Raw genomic sequence first — 18133 nt, forward strand, 5'->3', positions numbered from 1 at the left:
GGGTGGATGGATGGATGGATGGATGGATAGAGAGAAGTATTAAAATGGGGTTATTTTATGATCATTTTTTCTGAGACTTAATTTTTTCTCTTAATAATATGTCCTAGGGACCTTCACCATATGATTTTATAATGTGAGTAGCCAGCCTTTAATGTGGCTCTTTCTAAGCTTGGTTTTATTCTGCCACATTTTCCTAGTGCAGGACATAACTTTCTCCAGGGACAGGGAGAAAGTCGGCTCCCTTGGGGCTGTCTTGAACCATTTCAATGACTTATCTTTATCCACTTTCTCTTAAAAGCCCCTACAGGGAATGACTTTGAGGTGAACATGCTGGACTCAAACTGATCCTTGTTGCCAGAAACTCTGTTCGATGGTATTGTACTAGTGGATGGACTCAGAATAGGGACATGCAGGGAGCAGCGCTAAGGCTGCACCTTGGGACAAAGAGAGCACGGTTCTGCTCTATCCATTCTGCTCCCTCGCATCTTTACCAATCACTTGCTTTAGCTGTGGTCTTTCACTGAGTGAGTGGTGATTGAGTGAAATGATTTGGTGCCTATAAAAGTGCTTGTAATAATGTTTCCTCTCCTTTTTGGGTGCTTCCAGAAACCCTCAGAGTAACAAATACAGATGTTGACATTTAATGAAGGTCAGGGCTCTTCATTTTTATCTGCCGCCCCCCCCCCCCACACACACACACACATACTAGAACAAGCTAGTCCTGATCTGTGTTGCTAATGGATTTGAGTTTGTTTTTCCAATAGGAGTAACTTATGAGTGATGGGAAAGGGGAGTACAGTCCCCATGGGGTGCTGGAAGCCCCAGCCTTGCTGTATGGTGTATGCCTTATAGATCAGCAGTCCCCAAACAGCAACTCTCTTTTGACGCCCTTGCAGACTTCCCAAGTCTCAGGTTGCCTGAGTTCACTTTTGCTTTACAACTCAGTAGCCACTTTCTAACTGGAACACTTTGGACGGGCCACCAAGAGGTCACATACTAGCATTATCTTAGCCACTGATTAAAGGCTGTTCCTTTTTTATTTTGAGGTCTGTGTCAGTCCACACTGCTGCCTCCCAGCTCTCTGATTGCACCGACCTCAGCCCACAGAAGAGGAAGGCAAGGTTTTTGCTTTTGTTTTTGTTTTTGGCAGGTACACAAGAGCTGCCATGGAAAGAAAGGAACTTCATCATAGCTTTTGAAGTGAGAAGGGCACAGGGGAGCGTGTAGTACAGGCATGCCTCCTAGAGGTGAGAAAACGGGTTCAGAAAGGGAAAGTGAATTGCTCAAGGACACACAGGAGATACCGGACCGAGTGCTCAGCCCATGTTCCAGCGCAGGTGCACATGGGTCATAGGCTGCACGTGCCGGGGTGTTGACGTCCACTGGCCCTACCACTGGGTGGGGAGCCTCTGAGAAGCAGTACTGTATCCCCATCTTTAATTTCCTGTGCATAGTCTAGTGTCTGCCCTATCACGGGGCCTCACGCAGCTGAAAACAGATTGGCCTGTTCTCAGAGCTGGGGCTAGAACCTGTGTCTTCTTGATTATGAGACCTTCCTGGTCCTCTCCCTTTCTTCTTGCTCCAGAGAAGCCTGGCCCCTTCTTCCAGGCACTGGCATGGGTCACCCTTGAGCAGGCTCTGATGAGGGCAGTATCCATCCTGAGTGTGCCAAAGGCCTGCTGAAGGACCCACCCAGACCCCTGTGTGCTCACCAGTGGACGTGCTTTCACTCGCACTGCTTGTGCTGTTGTTTTCTCTCCTGGACAGAGTGTCCACATGTCTGTCTGGTTTGGGGTTGATGCTGACTGCAGAGAAAGCTTGCTGGTGGGTCACATCTCGGCTCGTGTGGAGTGGCACTTGCTGACATACTTTGACCCTCATTATCTTTTGTGCTCCTAACCAGGCACCTATTCACTTTCAGTTGCCGACACTTATTGATCAGGAATCTTGATGAAATGGTTATTTCTCGGACATGTTCAAGGGTGCCGTATCCTTGCTGGATCCTGTAACAAAGAAGCAGGAGAGAGTTTAGTGGGTTTATCCGTCAATATCTGTCCTCCTGAACACACGCTCATCAACTGAAGCCTCAGAGGTCTGCTCCACTCATTTAAACGCTGTAATGGTCTCGCTTTGATGTGTTCCAGTGCAAGTTTAAAAACATACTCCAAAGGGATTTATTATCTCTTTTTGTTAGAGAAAACAAATAAATACTAGAGATTAAGTTATGTAAACACTCATCTAATTTAAATAATAAGGATGCTTTTGGCTTATAAGCCATATGAGAGAATAAGAATTTTGTAGTGAGGGAGACACATCAAGGTAAATACTTTTAGCTTTGGGTACATTATTGTTCATTTTGTTTTGTCTCCTGGAAGCTTTCTGCCACTGTTGGATGGTCCAGCTTGCTTTTAGGCTGGGGCCCAATGAAAGTCCCTCCTGTCCCCCCTCAAAGAAGACAGGTTCCCCGTCCACCTGACGTTCAGGTGCATGGGACACACACGGCAATCTCGGTTCCTGGCAGCTTCTGAGGACAGTGGTGTGCTGTGTCACAAATGTGTCCTACAGACCGGCACCAAAGTAATCCTCTTAGGACTTCAATGTCCTCATATTTCCAGCTCGAAAACCTAAATGTCACTACAAGGGTAAAGTTCAAGGCTTCCTGCTAATTAGTGAGGGTTCTCCCCAAGTTCTTGAATTACCTCCTCCCCATGCCTATCTAAGCCAATCTTGTTTTTTTTTAATGTTATTTTTAAATCTGCTGGTTGTTGAATGCATACTAAGTGGCAGGCTTTGTGTTGAGAGCTTTACATACATGGTCCCTAATCTTTAACCCACCAAGGTGGTTGTATTACTCCCTCTCTCTCTTTTTTAAAGATTTTATTTATTTACTTGTACAGAGAGAGGAAGGGAAGGAGAAACAGAGGGCGAGAAACATCGATCAGTTGTCTCTCGCACACTCCCTGACTGGGGACTGAACCTGCAATCCAGGCACGTGCCCTGACCGGGAATCAAACCTGTGACCTTTCACTGCGGGATGATGCCCAGCCCACTGAACCACACCGGGCAGGGCCTATTCCTCCCTTTTAAGAGATGAGGAAGAAGAGACCCATGGGAGTTGAGAAACTCTCCAGAACTCACTTAGCTAGAAAGTAGAAGAGCTGGTTCTCCAACCAGGCGCGTCTAGCTCCAAAACCCGTGCTAATTATACTTATGCCCCACCCCATTTTTCCTGTTTGAATAATCATGGAGGGTTTTTCCCTCCCTAACCTTGGTCATTGTACCCCTCCCGGCCTGGCAAGAAATATGTATTCTTCTTTTCCATGCTTTTCAAAGACCTAATGCAAGTCCTGCTCCCTTATAATGCTCGTCCAAGGCCCATCCCTTCCACACATTCCTCTAGAATTACTCCACATACCTAAGCAAACGCCAGAGAAATTAAACAACACTTCAGTCACCTGTGTGGCTTAAGAAAGTGCTGTCTCTCCTCAAGCACCTGTTGACTTTATATGAGGTCTTGTAAAGCAACCTTTGGAGGTGTCGAGTGTCACCGCTTCTATTGGTCTCCCATTCCTCCCAAAACTCACGCCCACACAGACACACCCAGTCGAGCGTGTGCACACCACCTAAGGTGATGGAAGCCTTCTTCTGTTCCATCTTCGGGGGAGTCTGAGGACAGTAGGTCTTCCTGTGCCGTGTGATAACCCCTCACACGCCCCAGTCGCATTTCAGAGCCCCTGGTCAGTGCGTGGTAGCCACCCCTGGATTCGGTTTTCCAGCCCTGCTCCTCAGGTTGAGCTCAATGCCCCACCCCTACCTGCCCCTGGAATATTCTAGGTTCTTCATCTTTTCCTGAACTTGAAAAGCCCTGAGCTTTTCAAGGGGACACCGATGACAAGGACATGTTTTAAATAAGGTCTGAAGGGGAACTACTGATTAGAGGGGCACTGTGACACTGCAGGCTTCAGAGTAAGTTGTTTTGATCGGCGGTGGCTGGTGCCCAATGTCATGATAACTTCCTTGCCCTCTGCCACTTACTCACTGATGTCTAAAAAATGTTTCTCCAGGAAGAAGAAAAGACTTCATTTCCACAGTTAGGAGGTAAGGCCGAATGTGTAAATTAATCGAGAGAAGGAGCACATAGACTTTAAATGTACCCAAAATTCTTGAGAGCAATTTCTGATGAGGAGTGAACTCAAAAACATGGAGACAGTGGGCATCGAAGCTGGAGGCTGGCCAGCCCTATTTCTTTCCAGCGGCTCCCGGACGTTGGGAAGGGGGCCTGCCTCTCATCTCTCCAGTTACCTGCTCAGGTGACCAGGAAGGGAGAAACAACCCGGGCTGCATCACTGCAACCCTCTTTTAAAGAACGAATTGACCTTTCCATGTTCTTGCAGAAAAAATATCCTAAGGGAGACTCACCCTACCAAGAGGAATGTCTTGGCATCACTTTGAAGAGGGGACCCTCTGTGTCATCACTTTTCACAGCCCTGGGGGCCAGGAAGGAGGATCCTGATGCTGCTTGGCTCTCACCTGCCCAGGTCAAAATGCTGAGTGTTTTCCTGAGCCAGCACTAGAGAGCCAGAGGGCTTTCCAGAAGGCCCAGTGGTAGCTGAGCGGTGCAGGATTTCTTCCCATTGTGGCTGAGCCTGATCTGGGCACACCGCAGTGCGAACCAGCCCAGCTTCCCATTTCATTGTGTGTGGGTCTGAGGGTGACTCATACCGAGAGGCATGTTTATCCCAAACTGGCAGGAGCCGTGTATTCAAGGGCAAACAGTGGGGAGGATGAATATTTGTATGCATGACCTCTTTTCTCAGAAACATTGTATCTGTGTTCACACTGACATGATTAATGCTATTATGGCCCAGTGTGCCCTGGGGGACAGCCGGGGTGAGTCTGTGTCCCATTGCCATCAAACAGGCTGACTTGCTTGGCTACTTGGGCTTAATCGTGAGGAAGTTGGCTTTCTTCATACTTCCAGGGAAATTACTTTCCCGGGTGGTGGTTCAGTCAGGAGGCGTCAGAACCATCCAGAGAGCTTGTGAAAACTTGGATTTCTGAGCCCTGCTCCCACAGTTTCTGATTCAGTCGGGCTGGGGAGGGGCCCGAGGTTTTGCATTTCTAGCAGTCCCCAGTGATGTTGATGCATCTGGCCCAGGGACCACACTTCGACCCTGTCCACATAATCCCTGGTCTCTGGGGGTAAAACGATCGGCCCTCCAGGCCCATGAGGGAGAACTTTTATATAAGCAGCTTCTCCATTCCCTTTTGCTAACTTGCTCTTGCTTGCGATGCACAGATGCCTAAGCGAAGGCAAAGGGCATCCTGCTCACTCTGACTCTCCTGCAGTATCGAGTGAGGCCAGAGTTCACGATGAAACGGGCCTGTGAGGTGCGAGCGGCCAAGGCACTGCTGCCAGTGTACGGCCCCAGCTGTGCAGAGGGTGGGCAGGGCGGGTGCGGGAGGAAGTTCTAAGGTGCCTTTTCCTGGGAATGATTCGGGGCTCAGCTTGGTTTGGAGAAGGCAGCGCTCATTTGGCGTCAAGGCACAGGGGAGCGTTGCTCCTAATTCTTGCAGGGTTAGGGGAGCATTTTTATTTGAGTTCACAGAGCCCTTTGGAATCATTTTATAAAAGAGAATAGAATCTTGGCTGGTGCCCTGACCGGGAATCAAACCTGTGACCTTTCACTGCGGGATGATGCCCAGCCCACTGAACCACATGAGTGTCCGCTGCCCTGCTGGACCGCCACTGAGGAACAGAGAAATACATATTTCTCTCAGTGAACTGTCATCCTGTGAACCTAAAAGTCACTGGTTCGATTCCCGGTCAGGGCACACGCCTGAGTTGTGGGCCAGGTCCCCAGTAGGGGGCGTGTGAGAGAAGAGATCGATGTTCTTCACACACATTACTGTTTCCCTCCCTTCCTCTCTAAAAATGAATATATAAATAGATAAATAAGTAGATAAATAAATAAATAAAACCTTTAAAAAAGAGACAGAATAGATATCATGGCTCACAAAGTCCACAGTTTTGTCTTTACTTTTTGGGAAGCTACAATATATATTTAAAACCTGAAGTGTTTTTTCCACTCCTACTATATCCAGTCTGTGTTCTAGCTGTCTATATTCCTTCTGTTCTTGTTCATTAGTTGAAACATTGTGAAGGGAGAAGTTTCAGAAAAATCAGGAAAAACAGGGAATGGTAGAAAAAGGTAGCAAGGTAACTTCACACCGGAGGGTCTGATGAGAAAAGGAGAGGCGTCTGTGCGCCCCCAGAGAACTGGCAGGGGCTGTGAGCCCCCAGAGAACTGGCAGGGGCTGTGGGCTCCCCAGAGAACTGGCAGGGGCTATGGGCTCCCCAGAGAAACGGCAGGGGCTGTGGGCTCCCCAGAGAAACGGCAGGGGCTGTGGGCCCCCAGAGAAACGGCAGGGGCTGTGGGCCCCCAGAGAAATGGCAAGGGCTGTGCATCCCCAGGCCCACGGAGAGTCCCGTGAGGGACACACGGGCTGGATGAGTGTCCGCTGCCCTGCTGGACCGCCACTGAGGAACAGACTTGGCGGGCCACCGATGGGAGTGGCACCTACTGGACTGGAGTCCAGTTACGCCATTCTTGCTCACCTGGAAAACACTGAGAGTGTGTGTGAAGGTCCCAGCCTGAGACTGTGAACCACACCAACGAGCTTTTTTTTTTTTTTTGATCCCATCATAAAGTTTTTGAGGTCTACTCTCTGCAAGACATTTTGGGGATAAGCTGATACATTGAAAAAGTTTCTACCTTCAGTAGGCTGATGAATCAGCCAGTGTTGGGAGGCTGATTGAGAATACAAATAGAGGTGACAGAGGGGATAAAATGAATATAAACAATATTCAGCAGGGATTCAAAGGAAGAGTTAGTGTTTCAAGGAATTTTTAGAGGGGGTTTTATAGAACAGGGAGCATTCCAATTGGCTTTGAGAGACTCTCTGCGTTTCTTACGATAAGGAGCGGTCAACCCGTATCCATACCGTGCTGTCTGCTGCACAGCATGTGCTCAACGAGTGGTGAGTGAACTCACAAGTGAACTTTCGATGTAGGTGGGTGAGGGAGACGGTTATCCTTAAGGCTGACTCAGAACCTAATAAGAAGTAAGCAATCTAGGTACAGAAACAAACAAAATACAGTTCCTATCCTCACGTTCCAGTTAGGAACACAGGTTCATGAATAAGTGACTTGGGTATGAAGTGAAACGTGTTCAACAGCGAACTGTGAAAGTAACGTGAGACCACGGTGCAGGGAGTGATTAATTCTGCTGCAAGGTCATGGCAGCCTGGGCTTCGAAGGACGAGTAGGAGTGCAGCAAGTGGATAAGGAGAAAATTAGAGAAAGGCGGTCAAACAGGCAAAACACAAGTGGTGAAGTGCAACCTGTGTCTGAGGAAATGGAGCCAGCTGGGTGTGGCCGGGGCTACCTTCGGCCCCTGAGCCCAGCAGTGGACCCCAGGAAGGGTAAGCAGAGGGCTCCGAGGGCCAGAGTGGGTTACAGGTGGTTAGAACTGCAGGCTGTCCCTGCAAATGCCTCCAAGAACTAGGCAGGTGACCTAAATGAGTGATAACTGGGACACCGCATGGCCCTCCCTATGGGAAAAGCCTCTGTGTCACTCCATCTTGGTCCCACCGAGGGGACGCAGGCCGACAGGCCAGACCTTCCAGTTTTTGAGTGCTACTGGAAATAGGGATTAGTATGTAAATCTCCAGATGCTTAAATGTTAACAAATGATTCAACTTCCTCTTCAAAAATAATCTTTGTGTCGGCCAAACAAAGCATGTCTGTGGGACAGCCAAAAGGCTTCTTCCAGATGTGGTCTGGGGCTTAACACAGTTTCGCCAAACCTGCCCACAGCAAGAAATACGTTTCACTCAACAGGACTCACGGCTGGCGCGTGTATGCATAGAAGTGGCTGAAATAAAAGCCACAGGGAATAGTATTGATCTTTACTCTCTGCTGCGTTCCACTCTCTTTGGTCGTGATTCATGGGTCTGACTTCATGTTTCAGTGGGTCAAGACCAGAAGTTTGAAGACCATTGGTTTACAGCACCCACAATAACGTTCTATCAGACGAAAACAGAATAAGGTCCCTTGCGGAGCAGCCAAGTCTCCACCCTGGACACTCATAACAGTGCTCAGTCGGCACGTTAGGCTGAGTTGGGTTTCCTCACTTGCAACTGGAAAAGTTTTAACAAAATAATTTCAAAGTCTTTTATTGATGACTGTTATCCTCAACAGAAGTTGGCCGGAATTTGGTGTCATCTTTTTGGGTGCTGGATGCAGTGAAGAACGGACCTAACTGCTAAATTCAGAGTAAAATGCTGCTTGGTGGAAGTTCAGCAGAAAGTTCCGAGGGAAGCCCCACTCAGGCCTCCTCAGTGCTAAGTATGGTACTTCCGGACCTACTTTTTCATGTGGAACAACTTTTCCCTGTGATCTGCACCACCACTTCCAGACACAGTGCTCGCCTGGTCCCCTTGGCTTTTGCACCAAAGCGAAGGAGAAAAGGACAAGTTCAGGGCTTGGACAGTCTGTCACGCACCACCTCATTAGTGCAGCAGCTCTTCGCCTCCATCTGTTAGACTTCATGTGCTTATAGCTTTCATTTTTGACATATCAGAGCATTTCCAGCAATACTATAATGTGGGGGCTTTGGAGAGAGGCCACCCCCCCCCTCGGGAATGTCAGAGGTGAGCTGTGACAGCCCGCCTCCTGTGCAGTAGGAAAGGCATGGCCATTCTTCGGCTTCGGGGCATGTCTGCCATCGCCTCTGTCTTGAGTCAGAAGCACCCCTGCTACATGCAGCAGGACTCAGAAAGACCTTGGACTTTCGAAACGAGAGCCCAAGAGTGGCTTCTAGCCATTGGTAGGAGCTGCCATGATGAAAGGCCCCCTAGGGAAGGGCTGTGCCAGCATGAAAACCATGGGACAGAGAGGCAGCACTAATATTGTGGGTTTGCATATTAAGCAGGCAAAGAAGCCAGCTACTAAACATGAGTGAAGCAACAAGGCCAGACAGAAAGCGGCAGCTTGCTAAGGCAGAGAGTAGCCGATATAGTGCTGTTGGGGGTGGGGGACCAGTATGGTGCAAGATAACCAGGGACAGTGTATGCAGACAAGATGGGAAGTCCTCTTTTTACAGGGCCTGGGAGTTGCCTCCCTCCAAAGCACCTTGTGTAGGGGAGAAGCACCATAGGGTTGTGCAGCTCGTGGCCTGCATATCCTTGCCCACAGGCAGTGAGCTGCCGATGAGCTGGGGTTGCTGTCAGATGAACCCCATCTCTGCCCCTTCCCACAGGACATAGAGCCAAACCCAGATGTTGGAATGATTAGATGTGGATTTTAAAATGACTAGTATAACTGTGTTCAAAAATGGAAAGGAAACATGACCAGAATGAGCTAACAAATAAGAAAGCTCAGCCAAGAGATGGAATCACTTGAAGTTACAGAACTGAAATTATGAAAACAGAACCATCAGGAAATTATAGAAGTGATATATAAAATGAAATGTCTGAGATGAAAAAAATTACTGGAAATTTAACAGAAGACTCAATGACAAAGAAATCATCAGTGAACTTGAAGACAGATCCGCAGAAATTATTCAATTTGAAGAACAGAAAAAAATAAAAATTTAAAAAATGAACAGAGCCTCAACATCTGTGGGGCAATGGCAAAAAAGTTTAACATGGTTAATTGGAGTGGAAAAATATATGACTCAAAAGACTTTAATTTATAGATTTAAGAATCTTACTGCAAAGAAAACTACACGTAAGCACATCATAATCAAATTATTTAAAAACTAAAAGTAAGGAGAAAATCTTAGGAGAGAAAAAAGGCATTACATGCAGGGGAACAAGTATACAAATGACTTATCATCGGAAGCAATGGTGGCCAGAAAACAATGGAACATCTTTAAGACGCTAAAACTGTCAGGCGGGACTTCTATAGCCAGGGAAAATACCGTATTTGGCCGTGTATAATGCATTCCCATGTATACTGTGCACCCACATTTTTGACCCAAACTTTCAGGAAAAAAAATATTTTGTTTTAACTTCTTAATTCAATTTTTATTTATTTATATTTTGAAACAAAACTGATTAAAATAGTCCAGGGTATTATTTTGCATATAGATATCATCATTGCTTTCTAGAGTTACACTTTTAATGCATAGTATAAATAAAAGAATTTTAAACATTTATATAGCCCTGGCTGGTGTGGCTCAGTGGATTGAGTGCTGGCCTGCGAACCAAAGAGTCGCTGGTTCGACTCCCAGTCTAGAGCACATGCCTGGGTTGTGGGCCAAGTCCCCAGTAGGGGGCACATGAGAGGCAACCACACATTGATGTTTCCCTCCCTCTTTCTTCTTCCCTTCCCCTTTCTCTAAATATGAATAACTAAAATAAAAACCCCCCACTAATTCTGTATGGGTACAGAATTAGTACTACCCATGTATAATGCGCATCCTTGTTTTTCCCTCAAAAATTTGGGCAAAAAAGTGCGCATTATACATGGCAAAATATGGTATAAGGTATTTAGAAAATCCTTCAAAATTTGAGAAGTAAATAACATACTTCTGGGGTTTTTTTTACCACATCAGAGAAACTGTCAAGATTAATAATTTATCTAGAGGTAAAGACTTTTTTATTAGTTTCTTAACTTTGATAAAAATAAAAACACATGGGAGAAAAACCATACGCTCTTCATATCTTTATTGTCAGGATTAATTTCAATGAGATAATATGTGTAAAACCTTCCAGGGTGGCTCCTGCCATACAGTAGGTGCTCAATAAGTGTTAACTGAAAGTCAGTTGGTAGAGTTTATTTAAGTAGTAGGGTGGGTAAACGCACAGCCCAGAGCCAAGGCGACAGCTGATGACTCTTGGCAGAGACAGTGAGACCCAGATATAGGTGGTGAGAAGCATTAAAGTTGTAACTGATGGAGAGGCGGTGTCAAACAGCCTTTAGTGAGGATTTTCAGCAGAGACAAATTCAGAGCCTGAACTTGTGAAGCCTGGAATTTTCCATCTCTTTCTCATTTGTTGCTTGTGGTACAGTTGTTATCCCATTTGCCTTGGTGGCTTTGTAAAATTAGCCCTTAAGCCTTCAGGATTTTATATATTTGCCTGAAAAACGAGTTGTATTTATGAGTGGGAGCTCTGTAACCAAACTGCCTATTACCAATCAAATCCTAGCTCTACTGTCTGCTAATTATGGAACCTTGGCCAAATTACTTAACCTCCCTGTGTCTCAATTTCCTCACCAGAAACTAAGGACATTAATAGTACCGATTTCATAGGACTGTTGTGAAAACTAAATCAATCAATACATGTAAAGCATTTAAAACAATGCCTGGCACATAGCAAGCGCTCAGTAATTGTTTGCTCTTGCTGCTACTATTATTATTGCTCTTGGCTGAGTAAAATCAGGACAACGTGTTCATTGACGTGGAGTGATCAGTTTCAGGACCCAGGCAAGTAAAATAGGGCTGGGATAGGTGGGTTGAGGAACCAGGGAAGGCCACCATTCCTGCTGGGCAGTCTCTTTGCAGCTTACCTCAAGCAAAGCGAGACTTCATAAAGCTTTGTCATGCCACGCTGCTTCAGGACCACAGGAGTGGCTTCCGTGGCCAGTAATTCCTGCTATCCCTGCTAGAACCCAAGGAAGGCTGCCTTCTGGGTTCTAGATGCCCACATCCCTTTGGCAAGTGAGCAGATGACTCTAGTTGATCTTTATGCTGTGGAGTGGAATGAGATATCTAATAATGATTTGGTGGAGGAGCATGTAGACCTTTTAAGAACAGTTGTTTTAAAGTGTTTGAGAGTGGAAGTCAGGTGTGCTTGGGATTCTGACTGGAGGAAGCTGTCCACCCACTCTGTGGCAGTGCCTGCTGGCTGTTCCACGTCATCATGCCACGCTCTGGGGACACCACATGTGGCTTTTCCAAGGCTCTGGTGCTACCTCGACTCCTCCCCCAGCTGGAAATTGTATTTCGTTGCGTGGTTCTCATTCAGAGAAGTTTAGCCAGGGTTGATTTGAGATGGACCCATCTGTAAGCTCATCCCTTCAGCTTTTGTTTTTGATTTTCTTTCTGGGTCAGAAACTTAAGCAACTCCTTTACCTTCTGTCATTAGTGGAGTTTATTGCCATCATCAAAATTACCTATTTGCAGCTACTGTTGGTGAACCCAAGGTATTCAACCAACTTTCAATGTCACCCAAAGACTGCTTCCATGGAAGAGGGACAGAAAACCAAGGTAGTAGCAAATAAATGAACATATTGAACGCATGTTAATGGAGCACAGACCTTGTGCCAGGAGCTGTGCCAGACCCTGGGACTGCAATGCAGTTACCCTGTGGCAGAAAACCTAGGATGTTGTGATGGTGGTATAAAGTATAAGGAGAGTAGACAGAGATGAAGGCAGGGAGGCAGGAAGACTGCCTTTAGTATGGTGGTTCAGGGGGAGACCGGAAGGAGAAGGACCCAGCCTTGCAAAGAATTGGGAGACAGCCTTCTGGGAGAAGGGCACATGTGGAGACCCTGAAGCAGCAGGAACTGGAGCTCAGGAGCCATGTGGAGAGGGTACGAGAAGAATCTGCAGAGGTGGGTGGGCTCTGTGGCTACAGCAGGACATCTTGGATAGTGAGGTGAGAGCCACTTGGAGGGCTGAACTTGTGACATGATCTGCTTGAATTACGTCCTGAAAAGGTCATTCTGAATGCTGTGTGGCAAAGGGATTGAACAAATGAGCCAAAGGCCCACAGTGTTTGAAGGCACAGAGTCCGTGCCTTCCTAACTGTCCCCTAAACCCTCCTCCTGTCCTCTTGGCGAGGGAGCACGTACAGGCAGTTCCTGCTTCTAAGTTTCTGCTGAATCTCTGGTGCTGATAGTGGTGTTGACGCAGCTCTAGGCAAGCTGTGTTTGTGAAAACTCCCACATGAGATGGGAACTGGGTCTGATGGTGTCTTTCAGGGTTTTTTTTTATTTGTCTTTTTATGGGCTCTTTCCCAACAGAGCAGCAGAGATGAAATGATAATGAGGACATTTGTCAGGGTTGAGAAATGTTGGTGAAAAACAAATATATACCTTTGTGGGAGGAGTTCATGTGTTAGTGAGGAATTAGGAGTAGCAGGCGATGGTGGCACCGTGCCTAGGCTAACTCCCGTCACAGGGCCCCAGTAGACTGGGACCCTGTCTCTTAGCTTGCATTTGCACAGATGGCTCCACTGAGACCACGGTCCCTCCAACTCTTGGAGCCAGGACAGAGGTGACTCCTGGCAGTCCCTAAAGATGTGGTGTTCTGCCAGCAGGATCCAGACTGAAGCCACTGCCCAGTCGTCTGACTCGATCCATTTCTAAATGAAATTGCTGTGCAGGGACAATTCGAGAGCCCTGGGTGACCTTATAAAGCTATATCAAATTTCAGAAGGGATTTTGTTATCCTTCAGAAATTCCTGCTCATACAGGTTAGTGACAGTCTTTGCTGACATTCAGCTGACACGGGCATCTGCATGCCAGGCTGGTGCTGTCAGGGCCCCCAGGGGGAAATGACCTCGCATTGTCTCCACATCCACCCTGTGCAGTAGAACCTGTATTCTTAGCGTCTCTACTGTCTCAGGCAGGTGGAGGCACGTGGCAGGGGAGGCGGTCCAGGAATCTGGTCTCCTAACTCCTAATCCGAGATCCTTTCTAATTACAGTTTTGGAGGAGAGGTGGGACTTTATACAAATGACTGTACTCCAAAGCCCAATTAGTAAGTATTGTCAGAGAGAGGCAAGGGGAGGTCAGAGAAAGGCAAGGGGAGGTCCATTAGCAAGTGCCCACAGGGAGCGGCCACACCTTGAGACGGCATCCCAGCCTCCAAGTGTGGCTACGGAGTCACTCTTTTAGAAGGAGGAGGAGAAGGCACCATGCCGAATTTAAATCCCTTTCTAAAAGTAACCTTTATATAGAGAAGGCAGGTGTAACACATCAGGGCAAATGCGTCACGTGAATACCAAGGAGGAAATTTCAGTCCGAATTATTGTAATCCTAGCACCTCCGTGCTTTGGGAGAATCAGATTAACTGGATTTGAGCCTGGGCTATTTCTATAATCAGGAGCCCAGCTGACTGATGGCTGACAGCGTCTTTTATATTTAGAGGAATAGCAAGGACCTATTGTGTTGTCTCAGAAAAGGCAGAGCAAGCCTCAGGACTTCATACACATGGACAGCCACAGGTGGCGGGGAAGCTACGACAGAGCCGTCCTCTGCCCACCTGCTGGGAGTGTTTGCACCAAGGCAGCCCTGTGCTTTGTGCTCGGTAGTAATTCTTCTAACCAAACCGACGTGGGCTAAGAAAATTAGGTCGTGCAAGCCAATTACAGAGAAGAAGCGTGTTGGACAACTAATAACAGGGTAACAGTGTGTAGCTTCTAGGAACTACCACTTGCCACAGCAGGAAATGGACTTTTTAGGTAAACTGCAAATTAAACACGCTATGCATTTATTTAAGCTCTTGAGTTTCTTGTTTCCTAGGCCCCGAACTAGTGCTTTTCCGTCACAAAAAGAGGTGGTAGGAGGTGGAGAGAAGCAGTGGGAGTGGGGAGCACACATCTCCGGGATGTGTTCACAGTTAAGTGGGAACCAGTGGGGTAGAAGCACAGAAAACATTCTAGGTAATGAAGCAGTCGCTCTGAAATGCAGACTCCCAGGAGAATACGCGGAAACCAACCCCACCAGCGGAATACCATTCCGTGGTTGCAAATCCAGACCAGGCCTCTGCTCAGGACGAGAAGGGCCCTCTTCACAAAGGGCTGCATGTCCTTGCTGTATCGCCCTTCCCGTAAACTGCCGCAGCCTGGAATAGTTTCTTTTAAGATTTCAAGCGTTATTTCCCATCTGCTTATTTACTGGCAGGTGTTACCTTTGGGATTATGATGCAGCTGAGTGCTCGCCACTTCTGAGCTGGGGTCACCAGAATTTAGTCAGTGCATGCATTGCATTAGCTTGATTTCCTTCTGTGCTGGATACGACTTTCCTGTAGAAATCCCCTACACAGGGCTCCAGAGCACGGGCTCTGGGGTCACCCGACTTCTTAACTGTGTGGTCTTAAACAACGTCTCCAGCTCAGTCTTGGGGTCCTCCCCTGCGGTACAAGAATAATAAGACAGCACCCCCATGCGGCATTTGAGAGGATTATCTGTGACTGTGGGTATGAACGAGTGACCACAGTGCCTGGAACATAGTAAATGTTCAACAAGTTGCACCTGTTATGATAATACAATGGAGTTATTCATCAAGATGTCTTCAGCTCAGCTTCATGTGGCAGATGCCCCGGTAGTGGCATTGGGTGGGAACCGTGTTTTCCCTGACCCACACATGGAACTGAGAAGTGCGGAGATGACAATGCAACGTATTTGATATGTGAAATCAGAAGTATCCCGGGAATTTGGAGGGACTGCCCAAAGCTTGCAGTTTTGTAAGGCCAGGATTGGAGCACTGTGAAAGAAAGGCAAAGTAAACACAAGACAAGAGGAAATGAAGTGCCGAGTGACAGTCCAGGTCTTTGGTGCTGAAGGATTTACGGGAAAATGAAATACTGGATCAACAGAAGCCACAGTGAAAGCTTCAGAGTAGAGCCAGGCCCCGGGCCCAGCCCTGGGGGTCAGGTTTGATTTGGACAGACGAGGAGAGGCAGACCATTCCGAGGGAGGCCTGCACCGGGATGGAAGATCCTGGGAAATGAAGACCGCCGACTGGGAAGTGGTCGGAAGGCCCAGCCATGGAGGGGTCTGCATGTGACACAAGTAAATAGTAGTGTGTGAGTGTGCTTTCACTGGGGCCGGACAGCCTGAGTTTAACACCACCTAGCGCCCTGATACACACCCAGCAAGTGCCGTTCTTCGGAGGTGGCTAAATAGCTAGTGGGGGCCGTGTTAGCGAAGTCCCTGAGGCTAAGCTGGAACGTCAGCCTTGATGCACTGGGATCGGGAGAGTTACCAGACAATTCTTGTTACTGTTTTTATTTCAACAAAGGTTACTTTTAAAATAGCTTTAGATTTATAGAATATATTTGAAAAGATAGTGCAGTTTCTATGTATTATACCTAACAACCAAATTCCCATACTTGTAACAGTTTACATTAACATGACACTTTTTTTATAATTTATGACCCAATATTGATATCCAGGGTCTGGCAGGAGTAAGGCCTGCTGGAGTGTGGCTGCTAGTGTAATAATTTATAGTTTTAATTTGAACATTTCACCTAAAGTGTCAAATGGTGTGCTTGAGTGTGATATTGTTATGTTACAGAATTACATGTTTGCAATTTTGCAGTAAAAGAGTTTGTAATAAAAAAGGGGCATTATTTGTGCCAGACCCTGTATTATCAAGTCAATACTTCATTCATATTTCCTTAGTTTTATCGGATGGCCCTTTTCCGTCGTGGGATACCATCCAGGCCACCCCATTACATTTAGTCATCATGTCATCTTAAGGTCCTCTTGACTCTGACAAGCGGACTTTCCTCCTTGTTTTTGATGACGTTGGCAATTTTGAAGAGCACTGGTCCAGTTTTCGTAGAATGTTCCTCACTTTGGGAATTTTCTCATGATTAGACTAGGATTATGGATTTCTGTGGAAGAAAGATCACAGAGGCAAAGAGCCAATGTTCATTATATGCTATCAAAGGTATATGCCGTCAACGTGACTGTCACTGTTGAAGCTGACCTTGACCACCTCGCTGAGGTAGTGTCTGTCAGATTTGTCCAGTGCAAAGATACCTCCCCCCAGCTTTCTATACCGTTCTCTTGGGAAAGAAGTCACTGCGTGCAGCCCACATTGAAGGGGTGGGGCGAAGAAGGAGCCAGGGAGTAGGAAACTCAGCAGCCGGAGGAAAAGGAGTTGAGGGCTAGAGTCCTGTGGTGAGAGAAGGGATGACTAAGGGGTGTGAGAGTAGAGTTTAGTGGGAGATGAAGAAGAGGGTAAAATCAAGGGCAACTGCTAGGTGCCAGGCTTCACTGATTAGGGGATTGTTTGGGTGTGGCGAGCACCGCATTAGTTCACTGTCAACTCTGTACTTCTTGGCTGTGTCGCCTGGGGTGAATCACTCCGTTCCTCTGAGTCTCAGTTTGCCCCTTTGTAAAAGGAGGTTGGTGGTCCTGTTCTTCCCACCCCATAGAGCTCTTGTAAGAGTAAAATGAGATGATGCGGATGTACGGGCTTTGAAAGCTATCACGCACACAGTTCGGGTGTGGTTTCAAAGGCTGAGTGAAGGAGTGATGATGCTATTGAGAGAGAAGGGTACTTGGGAAGACGAATCTGATACCTGGGAGATTCTGAGTATTTCAGGTAACCTGGGGCAAGTTGTAATTCATACTGAGTAGGCATGGGTTTGTGATAGTCACCTGCTAAGATGACACATTTCAAACATGCTTTCTCAGATGTTCTGTTTCTGGGGGTCTAGCCCCATTGGTTGTTGCTCCGATGGAAGTAGCCCAGGCAAGATGAGGCTGGTTTGGGACTAGCAAGAAGGCTCTGCCGAATCTCTGTGACCTTCCTCTTGGCGGCACCGAAGGTTCCTGGGGTTTCGTTAATGGTCTCAATCTGCCAGTCTCATCACCTGAGATATCGAATACGCATTTCAAAAGTAATGCATCCCAAATGCAATTTTGGTTCCTGTCCTGCACCGGAGTTCGGGGAATGTGACCACTTTGCTTGACTGTGAAAGATGGTGTGAAACCCCAGCCTTGTCAGAGGCTATTTTAGCTGAGTAGGCAGAGTCCCTCCAAACTGGGCATTATGCAGTGGAGGAATTGCTTTACCTTTTCAGACAAATAGACCGCTGGTTCTCCACACGTTATTTCCTCACTATTCAGGACATGTGCAGCCACGCTTTTGCTTCTTCACTGTACTCCTGTTATGTTAGCCATGCGCTGAGGAGCCGCGGAGGGCTTTAGCCATGTCTGCCCCAGCTCCGGGAGGCCCGAGTGCCCTGCCAGTCACTCGCTGGTAACTTTGGGTAAGGAATATAAGTTCTTTGCTCCTCATTTTCCTTCTCAGCAGAATAAACAGGGACCACCCAGGCTCTGAAAGATGGAGCAATTAAGTAAAAACGAGCAATAGCGCCAG

The 18133-nt window shown here is 47.2% G+C and overlaps 1 protein-coding gene across 7 annotated transcripts in view; it reads left to right on the forward strand.

Annotated features, from left to right (window-relative positions):
* ABLIM1 (actin binding LIM protein 1) overlaps nucleotides 1-18133 on the forward strand; it is a 258566-nt gene that overhangs the window by 107255 nt on the left and 133178 nt on the right. The window contains exon 2 of one of the 7 annotated variants that reach the window (XM_053923091.2): nucleotides 1151-1247. The exons of the other annotated variants lie outside the window; for them this stretch is intronic. Within the exon in view, the coding sequence (XP_053779066.1) occupies nucleotides 1235-1247 (13 nt within the window). The 5' untranslated portion in view covers nucleotides 1151-1234. The remainder of the gene's footprint in view (nucleotides 1-1150; nucleotides 1248-18133) is intronic. 7 annotated transcript variants of the gene reach the window in all.

This window comes from Desmodus rotundus, chromosome 4 (assembly GCF_022682495.2).
Source record: "Desmodus rotundus isolate HL8 chromosome 4, HLdesRot8A.1, whole genome shotgun sequence".
NCBI lineage: Eukaryota > Metazoa > Chordata > Mammalia > Chiroptera > Phyllostomidae > Desmodus > Desmodus rotundus.